The 25,796-nt window shown below is 45.5% G+C and overlaps 1 protein-coding gene across 11 annotated transcripts in view; it reads right to left on the bottom strand.

Annotated features, from left to right (window-relative positions):
• Positions 1 to 7,098: 7,098 nt before the first annotated feature.
• Positions 7,099 to 25,796, bottom strand: part of GYG2 (glycogenin 2) — a 32,401-nt gene continuing 13,703 nt past the window's right edge. For 5 of the 11 annotated variants that reach the window (XM_032619440.1, XM_032619439.1, XM_032619441.1 and 2 more), the window contains 6 exons: positions 25,219 to 25,345; positions 23,443 to 23,665; positions 20,919 to 21,074; positions 12,142 to 12,246; positions 10,875 to 10,982; positions 7,099 to 8,877 (listed from right to left, as the gene is read on the bottom strand). In XM_032619440.1, coding sequence (XP_032475331.1) covers positions 8,722 to 8,877; positions 10,875 to 10,982; positions 12,142 to 12,246; positions 20,919 to 21,074; positions 23,443 to 23,665; positions 25,219 to 25,345 — 875 coding nt within the window. In that variant the 3' untranslated portion in view covers positions 7,099 to 8,721. Of the gene's footprint in view, positions 8,878 to 10,874; positions 10,983 to 12,141; positions 12,247 to 12,503; positions 12,594 to 20,918; positions 21,075 to 23,442; positions 23,666 to 25,218; positions 25,346 to 25,796 lie in introns of all 11 variants that reach the window. The other 6 variants (XM_032619443.1, XM_032619442.1, XM_032619446.1 and 3 more) reach the window with 4 other exon arrangements.

The following is a 25,796-nucleotide window of genomic DNA, read 5'->3' as shown; positions in this document are numbered from 1 at the left end:
GAGTCCTAGCCACTGGACCGCCAGGGAAGTCCTGGGGTTGTCTTCATTTAAGTCATTGATTCGTTGAGGAAAGCACTGAGGCCACTGGCCACAGGCGTTGCTGCATGCCTCGTCCAGCTGTGGGGCTAGACCCCAAGAGCATCGTCTGCTAGGTGTGTTGGCATTCTTCCACAACCTACTGACTCGCTGGGTCCTCCATCCACCACCAGCCCCACCAGCCCGTCTGCAAGCAGGGCACACCCTATCTAGGCATTCTACCAACACAAGCTCATAAGGTGACAGGTGTACAACTCACCTGGTTTAGAGAAACTACCTTTGGTTTCAAGGCAGGAGGACGCCACGCCCAGTACACCATCCTTAACTTCACCTCTCAGTGATTTGCTATGAAATCCTTCACCCTTCCAAAGTAAGCCATTCTCCTGTTGTAAGTCAGTCCCATCTAATTCTTTCTGGCAACCAGGTATGTATCAGAAATACATACCAAACACGCTGGAAGACTTTTTCGTTCCAAATCCGGGGGTCGAGATCAGCAGTGCTTTTTCGTGAGGGGCCACACGGGACTCTGGTAGGCTGCATGGACCATATAAGGTCCGCCTTACGTATCCTTCTTTTTGTTCTGTTTATCTTGTCCAACTCTTGAGAAAAACGTGAAAACCATTCTTCGCTCCAGAGGGACTTACAAGAATAGACCCTGGGTCAGATTTGGCCGTCAATTGCTGACCTTTGTCGTAAATCATCAGACAATGAGGCATCCCTCACGGAGGGAGCACAGCTGGAGGATTCCGTGGCGACGTGGGTCCACAGGTATCCTCTTTGGCTGTGGTTAAACACTTCGCGCTTTCGTCTGCAGGCGAGGGTAGGGTTTGAGAGCCTGGTGACTCAATTTGGGTTTGGGATAGCGACACAGGCTCTCCCTCCTTGCCTAGAAGTGAGGTGATGCTGGACGTGACCCCTATAGCCCGCAAATGGTCAGGGGGACAGAGGTCCGGACAGGAGACCGAGCCCCGAGACCCCCAGCTCTCTGGCCACCCCCGCCGTGCTTCGGCGTAGCTGTGTGATCACTCATGCATCCCGCCCGTCTCTGGGCCTCACCATTTTTTTTTTTGCGGTACGCGGGCCTCTCACTGCTGTGGCCTCTCCCGTTGCGGAGCACAGGCTCCGGACGCGCAGGCTCAGCGGCCGTGGCTCGCGGGCCCAGCCGCTCCGCGGCATGCGGGATCCTCTCGGACCAGGGCGCGAGCCCGCGTCCCCTGCATCGGCAGGCGGACTCTCAACCACTGCGCCACCAGGGAAGCCCGAGCAAGGGTCTGCCTGAGCCCCTTGGAAAGCTCACTCGCTCTCAGAGCCCTTGCTGCTCCGTCCACGGGCAGGGCAGTGCGGCGCCGTGCACGGGCTGTTTCTGACCCCCCGTTACTGGCCGGCTTGCACGTTTGTCTTCCTGCCCCGTCTCCTCCGCCTCTGGGGGCCAAGAATGTCACCTGCCTTCTCAGGAAACAAGGGATGTTGCAGCCCTCAGCCTCTGCAGTGGCCCCCGACGGTGGGGATTCAGGGTGGAGAACAACAAGATGCTGGCCTTAGAGACTTAAGGTGCACATCAGAGGGATGCTTTCCCTGAGCCCAGACTCTTGCATCGCCCCCCACACAGAAAAGCGCTACATTCACACTTGAGATTCTGTTTTTCTTCAATTAGCAGTCATCTTTTCATGTTCAGCTATCTGGGATTATTCTTGTTTTTTTAATCTCCTGTCTATCCAGGCTCCTCCCGGACCGCTTGGGAACAGTCCTTCAGAGCGATCTGAGAACCTGTGTCCAGGGCTTCTGTCCTCACAAAGTCCACTGAATAAAGCATAATTCTCACCTTTTAGGTTGTGCTTTTTTTTCCCCATCCATACCTCTAAAGGAAAGCTTTGCAGGGGTGTGAGTACGCTCTGCGGGGTCTGGGGAACCCACTCAAATGTCCAAACTAGGGAAATTTCACAGAGCTTTGGCAGCCTGTTAAAACACGCAGTGGAGGATTCAGCAGACGGTGTTGACACAATTGGATTTTCAAAATATGCGAAAGGACAAGTTTAGCTCCTTATCACACCGTGCACAGAAATGAGCTCAAAATGCAGCACAGACCCACACAGAAGAGACAAATCGACAAAACTTTCCAAAGAAAACTTAGGAGAGGATCTTTGTCCTCTTAGGTTAGGAAGGAATTTTCTAGATAAGGCAGCAAAAGCCTGATCTGTCAGGGTCGGGGGGGATTAGAGTTTATCAAATTTCAAAGCACTCATTAAGAAAATGAAAAGATATACTGCAGACTGGGAGAAAATATGCGCAAACGAATGCAAGTCAATAATAAGACAAATGAGAAAAAGAAAAAAAGAGTGGATATATGTATATGTACAACTGATTCACTTTGCTGTACGCCTGAAACTAACACAACATTGTAAATCAACTATAGTCCAATAAAATTTTTTAAAAAATAAGACAAATGATCTAATAAATGGGCAAATGATGTCAACAGATATTTTACTAAAGATGACAGGAATGGACAATACGCACATGAAAAGATGCTCAACATCGTTACTTATCAGAGAACTACAAATCGGAACCACAGTGAGATACCACTTCATGCCCATTTGGATGGTTAGAATAAAAAAAAAAAAAATGACGAGTGTTGGTGAGAATATGGAGAAATCAGAACCCTCATCCACTGGGTTTTTTTTTTTTTTCCAGGGTGGTTAAAAATATGAGTTTGGAAGCAAGCAGTCTTGGGTGCAAATTTCTCGTTGTTTCTTCATCATGATGTCTTTGGGTTCATCCCTGAAACTCAAGTTCAGTTGATGCCACTATAGCATGAGATGTATACAGCTGTCTCTTTTCTTTGTATAAACTTTCTTACATTGAGATAATTATAGATTCACGTGCAGTTGTAGGAAATAACACCAGAGCTTCTATGTGCCCTTTACCCGTTTCCCCTCAACCATACAGCTCTAGTAATACAGTAACCATGGTAACCAGAATACGGGCATGGATGCAATCCATCCATCTTGCTCAGATTTCCTCAATTTTGCTTGTGAGGACACAGGGAGAAGACGGCCATCTACACGCCCAACAGAGACACGTCAGGAGGAACCAACCCTACCCACGCCTGGATCTCGGACTTCCAGCCTCCAGGACAGGGGGAAATAAATGTCTATTGTTTGAGGGACCCGGTCTGGGGTGCTTTGTTATTGCAGCTCAGGAAGACCCACCCAAGCGTTCTAAGGGTCCTCTATCAAGCTGTATCATTTTGCCTATGGATGTCCAGTGGTCTCGGTATCATTTGTTGAAAAGACCATCCTTTCTCTAAGGCATTGCCTTTGCACTTGGTCAAACCCTTACGGGAAATAGTAGGTGCCCGTGCCCAGGGTATTGGAAGATGAAATAATCAGGGACATCAAATGCTTGGTACACATCTGGTCCCCAATACTGGGTGCTTTCTCTACTGGTCTTGGCCCACTACTGAAACCTGGAAGGTCTATAAAAGCTTTTCTGGAGGAGGACACAGTCTTGATGAAGAGCTGAGATCTAGACAGGCTGACAGAGAGTGTGTGTATTAGTTTCCTGGGGTGGTTGCAATAGCTGACCACAAACCAGAGGCTTTAAACACTATAAGTCCATCCTCCCCCATCCCGGAGACCAGATGTCTGAGGTCAAGATGTCCCAGGGCCGCGCTCCCTCCAGAGGCTCCAGGGGAGGGTCCTTCCTGCCTCTTCCAGCTTCTGGGGGCTCCAGGCGTCCCTGGGCTTGTGGCCGCGTGCCTCCCGTCTCTGCCTGTCTTCCCGGGGCTTCTCTTCTGTGTCTGTGTCTCTCCTCTTCTGTCTCTTAGAAGGACACCTACCAGAGCAGATTGCTTTGAAAAGGAAGCAGTATAAGGGTTTCTTCCCAACTTGTTTTCCTACTGTCTTTTCCCAAACTGCCAAGGTTATATTTTTACAAATCTCTTGTAGAGGTTCCTGGTTCCTTGAACAGTAAATAATCGAAAAATAGTTCTTGGATGACTTAGTAAAGGACTCATTCCAAGAACTTACAGGAAAAGGCAGGGGGTAAAAAAAAGTCCTTGAGAAACTGCTCTAAAAGGGCATGTCTGTCAACATGTCCTACAAAGCACTTGGCCAGAGAAATATTTTTGTGCGTTTTGTTGATACCAAGGAGTGGCCGTCTAGAAAAGTTATTTCGCATAACAAGCAGCAACAAGCCGGCAGAGTTAACTAACCCCACCAGGAAATCCGTGCATGTATCACGCAGACTGGGGGTGTCAAGCCCAAACATGGTGGGGGACCCACCAGAGACCAATGCATGTGATTTGTTTTTTCTTTCTTCCCCAGCTCTATTATCATTGACATGCAAACATGGTGTGAGTTGAAGGTTGCAACATAATGATTTCATATATTTATTTACTTTTGAAATTCTGTGATCCATTTATTTATTTGTAGGCCACACTACATGGCATGTGGGATCCTAGTTCCCTGACCAGGGATCCAACCTGCGCACCCTGCATTGGAAGCTCGGGGTCTTCACCACTGGACCAGCAGGGAAGTCCTGATTTCATGGGGTTTTTTTTTGCGGTACCCGGGCCTCTCACTGTTGTGGCCTCTCCCGTTGCGGAGCACAGGCTCCGGACGCGCAGGCTCAGCGGCCATGGCTCACGGGCCCAGCCGCTCTGCGGCATGTGGGATCTTCCCGGACCGGGGAACGAACCCACGACCCCTGCATCGGCAGGCAGACTCTCAACCACTGCGCCACCAGGGAAGCCCTGATTTCATGTTTATAAATCTTGCCAAACGGTCACCACCAAGCATGAGCTCACACCTCCACCAGATCACATAGTTGCCCTTTCTTTTTGGTGATGAGAACTTTTAAGATCTACTCTCCTAGCGACTTCCGAGTTCGTAATACAGTACCGTCAGCTTTCATCACCGTGCTGTGCACTAGCCCATCCTGTTCCGTGTTCTGAATGTCTGTCCCCATCCCCAAGCTGTGTGAGTGTCTACGTGACATCAAGTCCCATCTCTCTCTCCCCCATTAGCGGTTTGTTCTGGCGACATTCCAGTGCTAGGTTGTTTTTCTTTTTTTTTTTTGTACGCGGGCCTCTCACTGCTGTGGCCTCTCCCGTTGCGGAGCACAGGCTCCGGACGCGCAGGCTCAGCGCCCATGGCTCACGGGCCGAGCCGCTCTGCGGCATGTGGGATCCTCCCGGACCGGGGCACGAACCCATGTCCGCTGCATCGGCAGGCAGACTCTCAACCACTGCGCCACCAGGGAAGCCCTGTTTTTCTTTTTTAACTTTTAAGAAAATTTAATTGGCATATAGTTGATTTACAATGTTGTGTCAGTTTCTGCTATACAGCAAAGTGAAGCAGTTATATGTATACATACGCCACCTCTTTTCGCGATTTCCTTCCCATTTTTTCCCCTTTTATAAATCATACAATTTGCTTATTATAGTAAACTTGCTGACTCTCTCTGCTTATTATCTTGGTTAACAATCGGTGCTGTCTACAGACTGTCATACAGAGCGAAGTAAGTCAGAGAAAAACAAATATCGTATGCTAACACATATATGTGGAACCTAGAAAAATGGTACAGATGAACCGGTTTGCAGGGCAGAAAGAGAGACACAGATGTAGAGAAGAAACGTACGGACACCAAGGGGGGAAAGCGGGGGGTGGGTGGGTGGTGGTGGTGGGATGAATTGGGAGATTGGGATTGACATGTACACACTAATATGTATAAAACAGATAATAAGAACATGCTGTATAAAATAAATAAATTTCAAAAAAAAAAACAACAAACAAACCCCGAACAACAAAAAATATTAAGACAGTAGTGGTATATAAGACATTACCGGGCTTCCCTGGTGGCGCAGTGGTTGGGAGTCCGCCTGCCGATGCAGGGGACACGGGTTCGTGCCCCGGTCCGGGAAGATCCCACGTGCCGCGGAGCGGCTGGGCCCGTGAGCCATGGCCGCTGAGCCTGGACGTCCGGAGCCTGTGCTCCGCAACGGGAGAGGCCACAACAGTGAGAGGCCCGCGTACCGCAAAAAAAAAAAAAAAAAAAAAAAAAGAAAGAAAGAAAAAGAAAAAGACATTACCTTAAGGCACTAAGGTAAAAATGGCATGGTACTCTAAAAGGGCAGAGACCTATGAAATCGGGAAGGAGAATTGGTCTACTTTTCCTAATTCAGGGGTGGTGGCTAAAAGAAACCCTATTTTAGTTCAAGTTGTTTGCAGTTCCACACCGAGACTCATCAGCATTAGGGTAACTCCTGTGCGTTCAAGCGCCAGGACTTGACCAAGTGACCTTGAATAACAAAAATACTTGCTGTGTTCCTGTAAAGCTACACACCTTAATCCAGCTGGCCAGGTCAATACATCTGGAAATGCTTTTTCTTCACCTGCCATTTCATCCTGCCCCAAAATAACTGGATAATATTTCTAGAACAATTAAATGTGTTTTTTTAAAAAAAAAAAACTCCTATGTACCAAAATATTAGTGATAGTATAGGTCAAATCACATCTCTCAAGGATTCAACTTATGCTAATTCTGCAGTCCTGACATTACACAGCCCGAATTCTGGCATTGGCATTCTTCAGGAAATAACCTCGTATGATACCTCTTGGATGGATATTACTTAGACGTCGTTAAAATGTTCTTATAGGTTCTTGTACGTTCTCATGTATTGATTTAGCACGTGTCAGAGTGCCCGCCATTTGGAGAGAACTCAAAAAACCATGTGATGGGTGGATAGATGGATGATGGATGGATGGATGGATGAAAGGATGGATAGATGATGGATGGATAGAGGGATGACGGATGGATGGTGGATGGATGGATGGATGGGTGAGATGGACGAGTCAATGCTAGGAGAGTAGGCAGCATGCCTGGAGAGAACTTATGAGATTTCCAAAGGTAAGAAGTAAACAGTTCTACTCATTTTACTGCTACCATCAATTCTGAAAAAACCCATTTGGTTATTTACGTTTATGGCAGGACAAAGGCGTCCCATTCCTGTGTTATTCCAATGGCTCAGAACACACCCCAACACACATCAGAAGGAGACCCCACTGCTGTCTTAAAATTTTAATTGCAGTGTGCTAGCCTTTATCCAAACGTGAGGACTGACCCTAGGACGCACGGCAGACGTCCATTTTAAGCGTACACTTTAAGCCAATGAGCGATCGACCATAGGCACTGGGAGAATCCTCTTCTCCAGAGAAGCTGGACCGGACTCAGATGTTCATCTCCTGGAACCCTCCTCTCACGGATGCCAGACTCAGGCTCCCGTTTCTTCTAGTCCAACCCTATGGCTCAGAGCACAGACGTTCCTTGCCCAACACAAAGTTACGGGATAACTCTAATGGTTGGTGATCACCCCATGCAACCCACCCAAGGACTATGTCCCTATGGCTATTTCCAAGTAGCCCCTGAAGCTATCTGTGTGAAACCAACCAAGACTACCGATCATTCACCCATAGATAAAAAGAAACAACCCCTCCACAGCTCACACCTCACACAAGTGAATGCCACAACGAAGCCCAGAAGTCCGCCCAGATCTCAGATGGATTTGAACACAGCCCTCTCAAGCTTCTTCCAAACCTGTGTCTAATGAACTCGTGCTTTTCAACTGCACACGTGTGATGAACCATTCGAACGTTTAAAAACTACATTTCCTTCTCTTCAGTACAGCGACTGACATCCAGCTTTAATTACCCTACGGTGGCAGCCAGCAATGACCCTGGGAGAAGCTCCAACATACCGCCTTCATGTCCGGATGCTTCTGGAGGTGAGGCTTTCTCATGGAATGAAGTGTCTAGTGTCGTCAAACGGAGAACTATCCCAAAAGAACCGAGTTGACACGGCTTGGAGGGCCCAGTGACTCCATACTGTGAAGTGAGGTAGTGTGACCCAGCAAAGGGCAGCCTGGTGTCCTGGGCCGCATACAGGTTTGCCTCGAAACAGCCTCAACCAGATCCAGCTACCGTGAGCACATGGCCACCAGACACCCCTCAGCGTAAACCCTTGGTTCTTCTACACCAGTAGGTCATGGAAGCGGTCACCTCTCCCAAGCCAGCTGGAATCTTCCTTCCAAATATCTCTGACACATCTCCATGGGGCATCTGTCAATGCACTTGGAAGTCCTCTTGGGTACTTTTGCCGAAGAGGAACCACAGCTGTGGTGTTTCTCAGCCATGCTGTGCCTTGGAGTCACACTCAAGGCATCCGAACGTTTGCTTCGTCTTCACAGAAAGGACTTTTCATTCTGCAAAGTCTCAAGGCACTGAATAAAGGTTCCCAGGGCACTCAATAGCTCTCCTCGTGTTACGGGCACTGGGACAGAAACTTTGCAGTGACATCTAACCCTACGTAGGACGGACACGGCAGGACCTGCCCAGGACAGAATCCTGAGTTCCTTCAAGCAAGACCAGAGACCCAGGGTTGACCAGAAGGTTATTCCTGTTCCCTTTTGCCGACAAGGTGTAAAGGAGATGCAACCTCCTGGGGAATCCCCAGGAGGCACGGGTAGCTGGGGTCACACAGACCTTTGAGCTGGGTTTTGGATGGACCATGTGACTGACATGAGGCACTCAAGCTGGTCAACCATAAAGAGAGGCACATCGTGGAAGAGTCTTTCCCTCGGAAAGGACTCGAGATGTTCATGGAACAGGGCCACCCAACGCCACGGCACCATCACTGCAGGAAGCGGTCCAGCTTCTCCTGAATCCGGACAAACGCATCCTTCCCCAGGTAATCGATGCATCCCTCCTCCCACTTCCTCCGCTCCTCATCGGGACTCAGTGCCTTTTCTTCGATGGAAATCTCGGAGACGGAGATGGCCAGGTCCACCTAGGGAAGACAAGCCCACAGGAGACGGTGTTAGAAAAACTGTTGTCAGAGAGTGAAAGCCGGCCCGGGCATCCACCTGGCTGAGCAGTCGGTTCCACAGACAGAAACCTCACCACGTCTCAGGGAGACGGTGCTGACACTTTGCTTCTGAACAAACCACACGCTGAATTTAATACGACCTTCTTACAAGAAGAGGCTTTGTTGGTCTGACTTTTTTGAATTGTATACTCTATCACTGTACTTGTGTCCCCTTGTTCCTAAGACTTGTTTTAATGTCTATCTAGCCACTAAACCCTTTCACACACGCTTATATGATGATCTTGATCTTTCCACCCACCAAAAAAAGGTTCTGTATCTGCTATAATTAAAAGGGATAACCAACAAGGACCTCCTGTAGAGCACAGGGAACCCTGCTCAATATTATATCACAACCTAAATGGGAAAAGAATCTGAAAAAAGAATAGATACCGATCTATGTATAACGGAATCAGTGTGCTGTATACCTGAAACTATCACAACATCGTTAATCAACTACACTCCAAAATAAAATAAAAAGTTAAAACAAAAAAACAAAAAAACGTTCTGTATCCCTGTGTGTAACCAAACTACGCGAAATGAAGAAAAGGTTCAAATTGTGTAAATAAAGCGTATGACATTTTGGACAGCCTGGCAAGACCATTTCAATGCTAATTTAAATCGTTTTTTTTTTTCTTGCCATGGCAGGGTTTCCATCTTCTTAAAGGATACGTATGAGGAAAATTATAAATACGCAAATGTGTACACACACACACACACACACACACACACACACACACACACCCGACTTTTGGTTGGCACGCAAATAGATCAGCAAAAGGGGGGGGTGGGGGGAGGACAGTGCTGGACACCAGACAGTTACGCTACTGTTTCTATCCGCTAGGCATGCAACACCTTCTCCACCGTTTATCCGCCACGATGCTTTCAAAGAGTTTTTACACACAAGGTTCTGCTTTCTACACTCATCCCCGCACATTTTATTGAAACACTGCCGACGTGTTGCTCAAAGAAACTGCGAGAGTGAACACAAGATCTTTTCCAGGATAACTCAGCACGTTTCCCCGCTAAGAGTGCTTGGATTGGGGCTCCGTGAGTTCCCGGGAATGAAAACTTTCTGGAAAGAGTGGGACACATTCAACTATATCTCAATTAAAAAATAAATTCAAAAGGAGAGAGACCCCAGAGAGCTCCCTCACCCCTTCCTCCATGTGAGGAACCAGCAACAAGACGCCCTCTGTGAGCCAGGAAGTGGGCTCTCACCAGACACCAAGAAATCCATCTCCTATTATTCATAAGCCACCCAGACTACGGTGTTTTTGTTACAGCAGCCTCAACAGACAAAAACACAATCCAAAAAGTCAATACGAATTTTCACCCTACACCCAACTCTCAGCTCTAGAGCTGTATTTGCTCTAAAAGACCAAAAGGTATTACGAGATCATGGTTAGAGGGAAATGAGCCTTCATTAAAAGCATCATCGCAGAGCCTGAAGTTTAAGACCAGGGCATCCGTAAGAGGGAGAGTCAGGAAGAAAGCATCTTTCACTTCCTTCTTCAAGAAGAAATCAACGCATGCTCGATTTGGATTGAAAGGTTCCCCCACCACCACCAAATTTCCCAGCTTTTACGCTCGTCTTTTTAGACAACGTGCATGAACTTCCAAGCTCACTTTGCAGGAAAACACAGCACAGCCCCATAACTTCAATTAACTTGTGCAGAACAGCTTTTGAAGAGAGAACGGGTATGATTATCAGAGCAGAGGACAGGAAAGAGGGTGGACCGACCACCGCGGGCAAACGCAAGACAAATGGGTCTCAGGCGGCAGGAGAAGCAGGCGGACTCTTCTCTCCACAAGCGAGGCTCGAAATGGGGGGAACGCCAGTGCGTGTACACAGCCGGCCCCTGAGTTAGCGCACAGCATCCATCAGGAGAGCTGGACAAGGCAAACAATGAGGACACCACCTCCAAAGCGTCCTGGAGACTGGGGTCCCTGGTGACATCCACAGGGGGCTCCCGGCGTGGCTCCAAGGCTTCCTCAGGTGGGCCACCTTCCACGCTCTCCACGGGCTGCTAGAAACATAACCGTTCCATCGTTAGTCTGCAGGGGGCTTCACAGCACCGCAGTCTTAACCAAAATGACAGAGAACTCTTTTTTCCTGGGAAAATAAGACCAAACGAATGGGTTGTGCTAAATAAGTAAGTCATTTAGTGTGCTTTGCCACTCTGAACTCCTCCCCAGCTTTTTCTTTCACAAGATGAGATGATGACATTTGTCACGCGATGTAAAGGTTAACTTTTCAAATCAGGAGACTGGGATTGACACATACACACTGCTATATATAAACTAGATAACTAATAAGGACCTACCGTATAGCACAGGGAACTCTACTCAATACTCTGTAATGACATATATGGGGAAAGAATCTAAAAAAGAGCGGATATATGTGTATGTATAACAGATTTGCTTTGCTGTACAGCTGAAACTAACACAGCATCGTAAATCAACTCTAGTAAAAATTTTAAAACAACAACAAAAATACTTTTCAGAGAGGCGCAATTAGTTTAGACCAAATGTCTACGGAAGCACTTGACTAAGATGGTCTGTCGGCGAGATTAAGAGTCTGTCTGGGTTTAATCTTCTGAGGCTGCTTGGGAACAAAAGCCCAGATTCATGTGGGTAAATTTAGGGGGGGCAAAAAAAAAAAAAAGGGAAAGCCATAATCCTTGAACAGTGATGTGAAACACGGGTGCAAAGTTGTCCCGAAAACTTAAGAAAAATTAAGGAAGACATATAGGCCGTTTTGATGTTGTATCTTTTTCTTTTCTGAGTCTTCCTAAAGCAAGATATAAGAGAATGACCAAAGGACCAACACAGAACTCAGTGATGGAGGAGGGAAAAAAAAATCTGAATAGACAACCGGTTCTCCTATCCACCTCGAAAATAAAGGGACTCATCACAACACAATGGGAAAACCTTTTAGAAAGGTCACAGGATGGCGAAGAAGCCCATGGGGCATCTCCTCTGGCGGTCGATGGACAGGCATGCAGAGACATGGTCATGCTTGAGGAGTAGAAGTAGGGAATTCCCAGGAGGTCCAGTGGTTAAGACCCTGAACTTCCAAGGCAGGGGGCGCAGATTCGATCCCTAGTCAGGGAACTAGGATCCCGTAGGCTGTGCGGTACAAAAAAAAAAAAAGAAGAAGAAGAAAGAAACAGAAGTGAGTTATACCGAGCCGGTTTGGGTCCCTGTGAATTCTGCGAATTGGGCGGAGGGTGGTGACAACGGGTCACACATCACTCCAGCGGAAGTCTCCATTTCCGGCCAACCTATCATCTAAAAAAAAAAAGAGCAAACGCCAAGTTAGGACAACCCTTCGTGCAAATAACGACAGACACCCAACTGATGCTTTTCTGCCTCCAAATACGGCAAATATGGCTCAGAGGAGCTCGCCAATGCCTGTGTCTGCTGCTTCGTCTTGGGCTCCTTGCATCTAAGCAGGACCACGTGATGAATTCTCACCCACGGCGTTGAGGAGATGTGACGTGAGTCCCCCCCAGACTGGGTGCTGAGGTGGGGGACACGTTTCCTACCCTCTGTCCCCACAGGTCAGGTGAAGAGCAATGTCCCTCGGCAGACAACCTCTTCCAATTTCAGCCGGAATTCCACAGGAAAACGAAACCCTACGGAAAACCATTTGAGCGACTAGTTTCTCGGCTCTCCCAAGGGTGGTACGTAGCAAAGATCATCCCAGATGCACAGGACACGACTTAATGCATTACAGGCGGTGGATGGCTTCCTCATGGGAGCCTAACCCTTTCTTAAGGAGCCACCGTGGACAAGGGCTTCCTTAGATGGTGATGGAGCAGGCCAAGGGGAAGAATCCTGGACGCCCACAAGACCGCGTGGACCATAGCACACCTTTACCACCTTGGCTGAGTGTGACACGCACCAGAAATACACTTGTATGTATTTGGGGGGCTACTTATTACAGTAGCTAGCCCACCCCGATGAATTCAGGGTCGGGGGCCGAGGCCGTGCCCCTAGGCTGGAGCCCATTCAAGTCCAAAGGCTCCAGCAATGTAACTAATGAATGTCGGCCACAAAGAAGAGAACGTGGACACACCTGCCCATCCTCACGGCAAACACACGGCAGGAATTGTGTCGTGGACTGGGCTGACCCCGACTGGCGGTCAGACAGAGCTACACAGGTCTCCATCCTGGGAAGGCAGATTCCCCAGCCACTGCCCCAGAGATTTTGAGTGAGGTGACCTGACGCGGAGGCTGGCAACTCATACTCCCAGCTCCCAAATCTCTGGTACCAGCTTTCCCGTTTTGGAGAAAGGGCAGGTCATCCCTGTATTAATGGAGGCACCTATGTATGCGTCCAAAGGATATTCACAGAGAGTGAAGTAGGAAGACCAAAGAGTGGGCCACCCTCATGCAGCTTACTGTCTAAGGAGAGAGATGAATGTTCCACAAATAACAACTATAAGATGACAATTCTGTAAAATTCTGCAAAGGAAAATGACAGAGAACCAAGGGAAGGTTTATCAAGGTCAGATCGACCTCGTCAGGAGGGGTAAGGACTCCTGAAGGAGTAACATCTGGAACAAAGTTTGAAAGATGAGTAGGAGACGTGGTGAGAAAGAGACAATGGTGAGAAAAGCAGGACAGCATGCACGTGCAAATGTCCTGAGGCAGAGGTAAAGGAGGACATTAGGAAACTGAAGTAAGTTGGCAGTAAAAAGTGCACAGAAGTACATTTTTGGTGAAATTCAGTAAAAAATTTTTTAATGTAGAAGATAACACTGTGTTCATAAAGTTGCTCTTTTTAAATTTTGCTTTTTCTATCTCGTCAACTTGAAAGTGCCAATTAAAATACAGGCTCATAAAAAAGAACAAAATAATGCCATTCGCAGCAACATGGATGGACCTAGAGATGATCATACTAAGTGAAGTAAGTCAGACAGAGGAAGACAAATATCGCATGATATCACTTATATGTGGAATCTACAATACGACACTAGTGAACTTATCTATAAAACAGAAACAGGCTCACAGATACAGAGAACAGACTGGTGGTTGCCAAGGTTGGAGGGGGGAGGGATTGATCAGGAGTTTGGGATTAGCAGATGCAAACTATTATATATAGGACGGATAAATGACAAGGTCCTACTGTAGAGCACAGGGCACTATATTCAATATCTTGTGATAAACCATAATGGAAAAGAATATGAAAAAGAACGTATATTTATACATATAACGAGTCACTTCGCTGTACAGCGGAAATTAACACAACACTGGAAATCAACTATAATTCAATAAAATATTTTAAAAAATAAATAAAAACAAAAAACATGGGCTCATTCTTCCTGATCTTGATTATGTACGTGAAAGCCAAAAATAAAATTAAGTTCTAATAATTACAGTAGAAAATAAAATGATAACTTTATCTAAAACATGAAAGGCCAGGATAATAACAGCTCCTTTTTATTAGGTGTTCAACACTGGTTCCTAATTTAAACTCATAAACTTGTTACGCATTATTCCTTTTAATCTCACAACACCCCCATGACGTCGAGAGTCTGATCCCTTCTCTTACTGAGGAAAAGTTGAACTTTCAGACAGAGATACTTGTTAAACATGCCAGACGTAGCAAGTGAGAGAGGGGGGATTTGAATTCACACCTCTCTGACCACCAAGCCCTCTACGAGCCCTATTCAATCCACATCATTAATGTATCCTAAGTCTCCCTGGCGTACAAAACACCAAAACAACCTTTAGGGAGAAAAAAATGACGAATGAGATAATTGCACTACCTACAAATAATAAATACCATAAAAATAAATAATTTCCTCACCCAATCAGGGTTGGGTAGTGGAATTTTCTAGTTTGAATCCTAACATCCATTGAAAAAAAGAAACTGGATAAATTACTTACTGTCTCTGAAACTCAAGTTATTTAATCATACACGGCAGGGACACTTGATGTAACGGACAGACGAAGCAGTTAGCCTGGCAAACGGTTAACTGCCAACAGATTTGAGTCATCTCAGAAAGATTAGTTGAACCGGATTAGGGAAAAAGTCAATCCTGTCAGCTTAATTTCTCTCAAGAAAGAACACATAAATAAATTCCACGTGGGCCACCATGAAACTTTATCCTTCCTTGGAAGAGATTTAACTCAGGATTATTTACTTGATAAGAAAGGATGAGCTAATAATACAACTTGTCCGTTTGTCTTCTGCAGATGTGTTAGACTCTTACAAATTTAAACAGGAAAAGAAGTTATGTCAAGTCATGCTAACATTTCTGAACAAGACCCCTAGACGTAGATACAAACTTCTGAACAAGACCCCTAGACATAGATGCAAACTACTATGTAGAAAATAGGTAAACAACAAGGATTTACTGTAGAGCACAGGGAACTATACTCAGTATCTTGTAATAAGCTATAATGGAAAAGAATCTGAAAAAGAATATATGTACATATACGTTTAATTGCTGTACACTTGAAACTAACACAACATTGTAAATCAACTATACTTCAATTAAAAAAAGAGGAAAAAACAATGAACGTTAACAGCTAAAATATAAACTGAAACAGTAATAGTAAAGATTCCCCTTACTCTTCCTAGCCACAAATAGGGACGTCCTTCTTCACACGTGCAGAAAGCCAAGGAGAGAATTCAAAGACAAGGATTTGATGATACGATGGTGCAAGGCCAGCCTTTCAGCCAATGGTTGGCAGGCTTACGAACACACCTACGTAAAATGTGACTTTTGCATTTATTTTTCTCCTTAGATGATCAGTATTTCACTGATCCATACCCCCTAACTAGCTGCTGGAAGCTTGGGTCACCTTGAAAAGAGAGACTCTCAGATCGGAAACAATTCGGAGGATTCCCAGGTCAAAGAAGACAGAGCAGCTGAAGGATGGAAAGTAGCTTGAGAGTCCAATGACTCTTAGCCCAGAAAGACGAAAGCAGAAAGAGAGTATCGTAAAGCCAGACTGTGTAGGGAACGGATCGCCAACAGACAGACACAGAATGCTCGCATACACAACCCGAGCAGGTAAGTTTAGAACACATGATGAAGACCCACACCTTTACACCACGGGCGATCATCTTGTGAAAGCTATGACTGCAAGAGGTGGTGAAAACTAAAAAATGTAAATATACAAATCTATTCAAGAACCGAAGAGGGATTTTTCCACTTTCATCAATGGGTGAAGCTACTTGTTTCCCAGTAAACCTTCTGCCAAAAGCAACTTAAAATTCTAGACCAAAAAAAGAAAAAGAAAAAAATATATATATACATATACACACACACACACACATATATATATTTCTTTTATTTCCCCTCGAGGCAAGTGAAAGGCTATAGCCCTGAGGAGCCCATAAATAATGAGGTACCCAAGAGGGACACTCGAAACACAAGCTTTCATTTAGGACTCCACTGAAAAGAGAACCAGAAAAAGACCAACCCTCACAAACACCAGAACCCAATTTCACTCCAACTCAACCTCTAATAGCATGTGGGCAAACCATCTCTATGAAAACTTCCTGCTGAAAAAAGAAAAACAACACATAAGAAATGCTCTCTGAGTCCGCCTGCCAATGCAGGGGACACGGGTTCGTGCCCCGGTCCGGGAAGATCCCCCATGCCGTAGAGTGGCTGGGCCCGTGAGCCATGGCCGCTGAGCCTGCGCGCCCGGAGCCTGTGCTCCGCAACGGGAGAGGCCACAGCAGTGAGAGGCCCGCGTACTGCAAAAAAAAAAAAAAAGAAATGCTCTCTGGGTGATACTATGATTCAGAGCCTCAGAGGACCCCTGCCATTTTTCCATACACAATGTCTTGCAGTCAATCAGAAATTAACCAGCATGCAGCCAGACAAGACCAAAGGCGTGAAAATCAAGAGAAAACGAAATCAAAGCACAAAATCAGATCCACACGAGACGCAGATGTATGGTGGTTGGCACACAGACTGTAACTGAATGTGGAAAATACTTTAAATGACGGGACAAGTTGGAGAGTTTCAAGGGAGTACTGAAAACTCCCTCGTAAACATTTGGCGTTTATGTGGACTAAAAACACGATAGTTGAAATAAAGTGTGCAGGATGTGGGTTTAACAGCTGATTTAACAGCCAGAGAGAAGACTGGTTAACTGGAAAATAGGCCAGTAGACTGAAGCATGGGAAGACAGATGGGAGAAGTGTGTCACAGACACATGGGATGCGATGAAATTCCTACTGTAGATGTCACTGGAATCACAGAAGGATAGGGAAGTGGGAAGAGGAGAGAGACACAGACAGAGAAAGCATGGGCAGAAGGAATACAGTTTCAAGAAGCGCTACAAACCCAAATAGGGTAAATTCAAATGATAATAAATAAGTCATTATGATAAAAACCGGAGCCTAAGAGAAAGATGTTAAAAGCAGCCACAGACCAAAAAGACACATGACCTTCAAATGTATAAACGTAAGACTGGGAGATGAATTCTTGGAGAAATAATGGAAGTCAGATGATTTTGAAAAGCCTTCTGAGTGTCATTGTAAGGTAATTGCCAAGTAAGAATTCCATACCCTTGGTGGGAATATAAATTGGTGCAGCCACTACGGAGAAGAGGATGGAGATTCCTTAAGAAACTAAAAACAGAGTTACCATACGATCCAGCAATCCCACTCCTGGGCATATATCCAGAGAAAACTAATTCCAAAAGATACATACACCCCTATGTTCACAGCAGCACTATTTACAACGTCCAAGACATGGAAGCAACCTAACGTCCATCGACAGATGGATGGATAAAGAAGATGTGGTACATACATACAATGGAATATTACTCAGCCATAAAGAAGAATGAAATAACGCCATTTGCAGCAACGTGGGTGCAACCAGAGATTGTCACACTGAGTGAAGTAAGTCAGACAGAGAAAGACAAATACCATATGATATCACTTATATGCAGAATCTACAAAAGGGTACAAATGAGCCTATTTACAAAACAGACTCACAGACATAGAAAACAAACGTACAGTTACCAAAGGGGGAAGGGGGGGGATAAATTAAGAGTTTGGGATTAGCAGACACACATTACTATATATAAAATAGATAAACAAGGACCTACTGTTTAGCACAGGAAGCTATATTCATTACCTTATAATAACCTATAATGGAAAAGAATCTGAAAAAGTATATATATATACATATGACTGAATCACTTTGCTGTACACCTGAAACCAACACAACACTGTAATTCAACTAGACTTCAATTTTTAAAATATACATATATACCATTTCCCAAGGAGGGGGGGGAAACCCATAGGATTAGAGACTCCAAAAATAGATCCACCTAGTAATGTGTGAGTATCTGACTGATGGCCAAGGAGACATGACAAAGCAGTGAAGATGTAACAGCTTTGACTGCAAACCATGCTGAGTTCACTACAGATCCACACGTAACAGGGATGTATGTGGACCCCAAACTGATTCATCACGTAACAGCAATTCCAGATCAATTATATACTTTAATGTAAAAAGAATAAAAAATCCGTAAGACGTCAGAGGTGATTAGCTTTATGACCCTGATTTAGAGACAGATTTCCTAAAAGGTAAACAAAACCCACTACTCATATAGGAAACATTAACAAATTGGTCTAAACTAGGTACTTCTTTTCATCCAAGGATACCGTTTAGAAATTAAACATAGCAAAAACAACCAACAACTTCAAAAACACAAGGAAAGGCATCCCTAATCTTTCCACTAACTGCATTTCCCAACCCAAGAGGCTATAGGACAGGACACTTGGCTGAGAAGATAACAAACTGCAAAAATATTTATCTAACACATGCCTTTATATGGGAAATAAATGAGATATTCAACTTTTTTTTTTTTTTTTTTTGCGGTACGCAGGCCTCTCACTGCTGTGGCCTCTCCCGTTGCGGAGCACAGGCTCCGGGCGCGCAGGCTCAGCGGCCATGGCTCACGGGCCCAGCCGCTCCGCGGCACGTGGGATCTTCCCGGACCGGGGCAGGAACCCTCGTCCCCTGCATCGGCAGGCGGACTCCCAACCACTGCGCCACCAGGGAAACCCGAGATAATTCAACTTTTGAAAACGGAGACCTACTCCTGGACACTGCCATGACTATACATACAAAGGCTGCTGTTTGCAATAAGGATCCCAGATCCAGACACCCAGCTCTTCCGCAGTTACAGGAATTTATGAAAATAATCGTTTTTGTTTTGGTTTTTTGGACTGGTTCCAAATCCCCAAAATAAAGAACGCAGAGCGAATCATTCAATGGATGGCCGGTAGGTGGCAGCAATGCTGCATAATTAATTGCAAAGATGGCCTGGGAGTGTAAAATAATGAAATATACACACACACACACACTGCAAAAGAGCACCCCTTCCTTATAGAAGGGCAAAGACCTTCTCATTTTTAGAGACACAAGCTAGGTGGCTTAAAACAATGCCATCATCAAAACATGTACAAACAATAAATACTGGCAAGCATGCAGAGGAAAGGGAACCCTCCTGCACTGTTGGTAGGAATGTCAACTGGTGCAGCCACTGTGGAGAACAGGATGGACGTTCCTCAAAAAACTAACAGTAGAGCTACCATATGACCCAGCAAGCCCACTCCTGGGCATAAACCCAGAGCAAACCATAATTAGAGAAGACACATGCACCCCTATGTTCACTGCAGCACTATTTACAGTAGCCAGGACATGGAAGCAACCCAAATGTCCATCGACAGAGGAATGGATAAAGAAGATGTGGTGCATATATACAATGGAATATTACTCAGCCATGAAAAAGAACGAAATAGTGCCATTTGCAGAGACATGGATGGACCTAGAGACTGTCATACAGAGTGAAGTAAGTCAGAAAAAGAGAATCAAATATCGTGTAATACCGCTTCTATGTGGAATCTAGAAAAATGATACAGGTGATCTTATTTGCAAAGCAGAAACAGAGACACGGATGTAGAGAACAAACTTATGGTTATTGCGGGGGAGGGGAGGTGGGGTGGGATGAATTGGGACATTGGGATGGACATACATATACTACTATATGTAAAACAGATCACTAATGAGAACCTACTGTAGAGCACAGGGAACTCTACTCAAGGCTCTGTGGTGACCTAAATGGGAAGGGAGTCCAAAAAAGAGGGGATGTATGGATACGTAGAGTTGATTCACTTTGCTGTACAGCAGAAACTCACACAACACTGTAAAGCAACTACGCTCTAAAAAAAATTAGTCTTAAAAAATGGACACAAGAATTGTGCTCTGGTGCTTTTGAACAGGAACAGTCTACCGTACAGTGTTCGGGGCTGCACCTGGCAAAGAATCAACCTTCAACAAGTGTGAAAAACAAAACAAAAACATCCAGTGCAGACTGATGACGTGAACAGTCCTGGAGGTCAGAAGTCCACGCTGGGTCTCGCTGGGCAGGTGTCCTCGGCAAGGCTGAGTTCCTTCTGGAGGTTCTAGCCAATGGCCCATTTCTTCGCCTCTTCCAGCTCATAGAGGCACCTGTGGCTCCTGTACACCTTCAAAGCCAGAAGCTCACATCTTCCCATCGCTCCCCGTCTCACTCCTGCTTCTCTCCCATCTCGTCAAGCTTCCTTTCGCCTCCCTCTTAGGAGAACCCTTGTGATGACACTGTGTCCCGCCCCCGGATAATCCAGGACCACGTCCCCACGTCAAGGTCCTTAACTCAATCCCGCCTGCAAAGACCCCGTCTCCATATAAGGCAGCATTTCCAGCTTCCAGGGATTAGGACGTAGCCGTCATTGGCTTTACCGTGACGTGCAATTTTGCCATTTTCTCTAAAGAAACTCAGGAGACCCTAATACCACAGAGCAAACTGAAGACAGGCTCCTCCCGTCCCCCCAGCCCCTCCCCGGGACCCCGGGGAGCACCCTCTCTGCTTCATCTCGCGGGGAAACCAGCATCTGTGTCCCCATCGCACCGGTGCGAAGAGCACGTACTTACATCTTCTGGAGGGCATGCGTCAGGCGAAGCGGGAGTCTCCTCCACCACCACCATGGTGCTCTCAGGCCAAGGCTGGCGGGACCCCTCCGCCCAAATGGTACCCTCAGCAGTGGGCGCTGAACTTGAACAAGGCACCCCAGCGCCCCCGAGGTGAGTCTGCAAGAAAAGGTATTCACATTTAGCAAGGTCTTCCTGACATCTTTGCCAATCTCCCGCTGCCCAACCCCTCCCCTATGTGGCCAGTGGTCCCCAGTGCCAACATCCGTGTTCACATTACTGCTCCAGGTGAGAAGGACCCCCAGGCACAGGGTCCCTAGACTGCTCTCCACGTTTTACTGCTTAGAACCACCTGACTAGGTCTTATTTTCCTTCATAGCCAACCCAGTACCTACCATACTGCTTTGCAGAAAAGAACAGCAACTTCCTATCAAGAATCGAATAAACTCCTACTCACCCGTGTCGCATGGTCAGAGAAAGCTTTAGTTCTCTTGAAAGGCAGCACCCAGCTGCACCAAACAGAAGCCACAGTAAAAACGCTAAAATATGAACTCGTTTCAAGATCCCAACGCAAGCATCTGTGGACACCGCACTCCGTTGTACCAATACATGCACTAATCAAAAACTGACCAGGAAATAAAATTTCCTGGGACCTTATTTTAAAAGGTCTTTGGCAAGGCAGGTGCCTCCCTGTTAAGTCCACTGCAGAGGGACTTCCCTGGTGGTCCAGTGGGTAAGATTCCGCACTCACAACGAAGGGGGCCCGGCTTCGATCCCTGGTCGGGGAACTAGATCCTGCATGCATGCCACAACTAAGAAGTCCGAGTGCCACAACTAAAGATCCCACAGGCCACAACTAAGACCAGTTGCAGGCAAAAAAAAAAAAAAAAAAAAAAAATTCACTGCAGAAACTCATACTATGGAGAGCATGTAGGCTTATAGTTATAAAAAATCAAATGGGGCTTCCCTGGTGGTGCAGTGGTTAAGAATCCGCCTGCCAATGCAGTGAACATGGGTTCGAGCCCTGGTCCGGGAAGATCCCACATGCCATGGAGCAACTAAGCCCGTGTGCCACAACTACTGAGCCTGCGCTCTAGAGCCCGCGAGCCACAACTACTGAAGCCCGTGCGCCTAGAGCCCGTGCTCCGCAGCCAGAGAAGTCACTGCAATGAGAAGCCCGCGCACCGCAATGAAGAGTAGCCCCCGCTCGCCTCAACTAGAGAAAGCCCGCGCACAGCAACAAAGACCCAACCGCAGCCAAAAATAAAAATAAAATAAATTAAAAAAAAAAAAAAGAAACCACCTCCGAATGCTACTTCAATCGAGGAGGGAAAGTGGAAAATGCCCCCTCCAATGACATTTGTAATCAATCATCTTTAGCCACTTAATCTGTGACTGGCTCTTTCTCTGATGAAGGTGGCTAATTTAAATAGTTATTTTTATGCATCAGCCCTGTTAAATCACAGCAGCAATTCTGCTTATGAAACATTTACGGTTTTACACCAAAAAAAAAAAAAAAAAAAATGTTGCCTGCCTCTTTCGGCATCCACCTGCATTAAATATAGGATGTAGATGCAGAAGGAAAACTAGCACAAGACCTAAAGTTTGGCTGGTCATTAACTTCCAACTATGGTCTTTCTTTCTTGCGACGAAATGACGTATCTTTCCTTGCCTGATCCCTTCCTGGTGTGTATCAACATTATTTACTATCTTCTAATTCCGTCCTTTTTTAATGAACATGTCTATAAACATTGAACTTTTTAAAAACCTTATTTCTTTCATTAATGTAGGCCTTGACAGATTTTTTTAAAATATGTAACTTGGTTAGGAATTCCCTGGCGGTCCAGCGGTTAGGACTCTGCACTTTCACTGCTGAGGGGGTGGGTTCAATCCCTGGTCAGGGAACTAAGATCCTGTAAGCCAAAAAAAAAAAAAAAAAAAGAATTTGGAATAAAAAGTGACATTTAAAAAATAAATAAATAAAAATATAACTTGATAATTGCTTAAGATATCCTAAATCTGTCTTTCCTAAAACATAAAAAATGAGAAGAGGGACTTCCCTGCAGGCACAGAGGTTAAGAATCCACCTGCTAACGCAGGGGACATGGGTTCGAGCCCTGGTCCGGGAAGAGCCCACATGCCACGGAGCAACTAAGCCCGTGCGCCACAACTACTGAGCCTGTGCTCTAGAGCCCGCGAGCCACAACTGCTTAACCCGCACACCTAGAGCCCGTGCACCGCAACAAGAGAAGCCACCGCAATGAGAAGCTCGTGCACGACAGCGAAGACTAGCCCCCGCTCGCCGCAACTAGAGAAAGCCCGCGTGTAGCAACGAAGACCCAACGCAGCCAAAAATAAACAACTTAATTAATTTTTGAAAAAGAATAAAACCACTTATTAAAAAAAATGAGAAGAGACTCCAAAAAAAGAGAGAGGAACGTGTATTTGAAGAAAACCCACAGGTGTGGATCACGGAGAGTTTATCCCTGGTCTGAACTCTTGGATGTCAAGGGTATTGTGTGCTTACTGTGTGTCCTGGAGATGTCTGTTCGTCCTCGTGCCGGATATTTTCATAAAGAGGCAGAATGCTGCGGTGGTAAATCCCCCACCAGAGGTTAAGGAAGGACGTCTGATGCTGGCTGACAGACCCAGAGCCCTCCTCCAAAACGGAGCCCGTCTGGGGATCGTACTTGTAGTTCCAGGGCTTCGAGGACCCCAAAAAGTGGACCACCTTCGCGCTCGAGCCGAATCTGAGGAGGAAACACAAAGCATCCGGCCTTCCTCTTGGAAGTGACCACACACAGAGAGCCTGTGACAACCACAGGACTCATCACAGACAGCGGGACGTAAAGATGCATCTCAACGAGTTATGGACGATCCTGTCATTAACGACCACCTAGACTTGCAGTAAAAATAACTGCTTCATCAATCTACGTTTGCAGCCTTTCATTTTCCACAGACCAAGAAACATAATCATAACTCACTTGGGATGTTCCCCAAAACGGGAAGAAGAAATCAGGAGTCTTTTAGAAAGATGGGCAGTACCGTAGCCCAAATCATCTTCTCCTGAAAACGATAAAAACTTTAAAACACCGATGTTATAGTAGATAACGCAAGCTGCAGACCAGAAAACTGGCTTCTTGTACAAGATGGTGAATTTTACCCTCTCGACCTTTTCTTTTTCATTATCACCACTCTCACCAACCTCGAAACTTTTTAAACAATTTTTTCTTAATTGCTTTTCTATGAAATTTTAATATCATATTTGCCCTGTTATATCTACGTTCTGTAGGTACAGCCGTGCTTTTTACATTAAAAAGGATATGATGGCTTTACACCCCACAAACCAGTGTCTGCCTCCTTGCGGGCAGTGCGGTCCCTATTATAAAAGCACGCTCAAAATCTTCTCAGATTTTCCGTTTTCACTTATAACAATGTCCCCTAGAGCAGTGGATCTCACACATTTGGTTCTGGGACCTCTTGACATTCTTACAAATCACAGAGGAACAAAAGATGTTTGTTCACGTGGATTCCATCTGTCCATATTCACCGCAACAGAAGTTAAAACTGAGAAATTAGCAACTCACTAAGAAACCGTGGGCCCATTATATGTTAACATAACTTTTATATTTTTCATAAAGTGTAACTATAACTATATATTACTATATGTCTTCTAAATGTGTAAAAACTGACATCTTTCATATTTCTTCATAAAAATATAATTATAACTATATTTTTTAAATATGTAAAAAGTGACAGCTTTCATATCTCTTCATAAAATATAACATATAACTATATTTTTTAAAAATGTGTAAAATGTCACATCTTTTGTATCTTTTCATAAAATATAACTCTCTATGTAACTATATTTTTAAAAATTTGAGTGACACTGCCTATTTTACGAGGAGACGGTAGGTTTCTCATATCTGCACCTGCATTGAGTGCAATGCTTTTTATCACATCACGTCATGGCGTTTCTGTAAAATCCCACTGTCCAATTACGAGAAAACAAGAGTGAAACGATGAAAATGACGTGTTAGAGTTAATTTTTTAAAAGTCACTTTGATTTCAAAGACCCTTGAAAGAGGGGCGGGGAACCCCTGGGGGTTCCCTGGGCAACACTTTGGGAACCACTCTCATTAAGCCTAGCTGCCTTGATTACCTATCATGTAAAGCAATAAATAAGCGAGCAGAAGGATGATCTGGGGTTTTTTTTCCCTTCAAAATGCCAAAGGGTGATATCAGATTCTGAGAGAGGATGGTTGACCAGGTATAGAAGAATTGGGCTTGGCATGAAACTTACTGTTTGAAAGCAGGGCTGTAGGTGTAGGCCGTGTTGCTACTCAAGTTATAAATGAATGGCAAGTGTTTCTGGATGTCTGCTGTGGACCAGTTACTGAAGAAACTGTTCAACAAGCCTTGGTCTGCCCCTAGAGAGTTAACAAACAGCCAAAGAAGTTAATAAAGAATGGTATAGTGCACCAAGAGAATGCAAGACATCTTTGAAGACATAATGGAAAGACACTGGTATCCCAGCGCACAAATTACATTTCCTCTCTCAACCCACGAAAACATGGTTGTTGTCTCAAAAGTGACTGATAACCCACACCATTCATTTAAAAAGTGCATAGTCTCGGGACTTCCCGGGTGGTACAGCGGTAAAGAATCTGTCTTCCAATGCAGGGGATGCGGGTATGATCCCTGTCCGGGAACCAAGATCCCACGTGCCATGGGGCAACTAAGCCCACGCGCTACAACTACTGAGCCCGCACACCTCAACGAGAGAGCCCATGTGCTGCAAACTACAGAGCTCATGTGCTCTGGACCCCGCACACCACAATTAGAGACAGGAAAAAAAAAAAACACAAACGCCACAACTAG

Source organism: Phocoena sinus, chromosome X, assembly GCF_008692025.1.
Source record: "Phocoena sinus isolate mPhoSin1 chromosome X, mPhoSin1.pri, whole genome shotgun sequence".
NCBI lineage: Eukaryota > Metazoa > Chordata > Mammalia > Artiodactyla > Phocoenidae > Phocoena > Phocoena sinus.
This window is presented reverse-complemented; position numbering and strand designations above follow the sequence as displayed.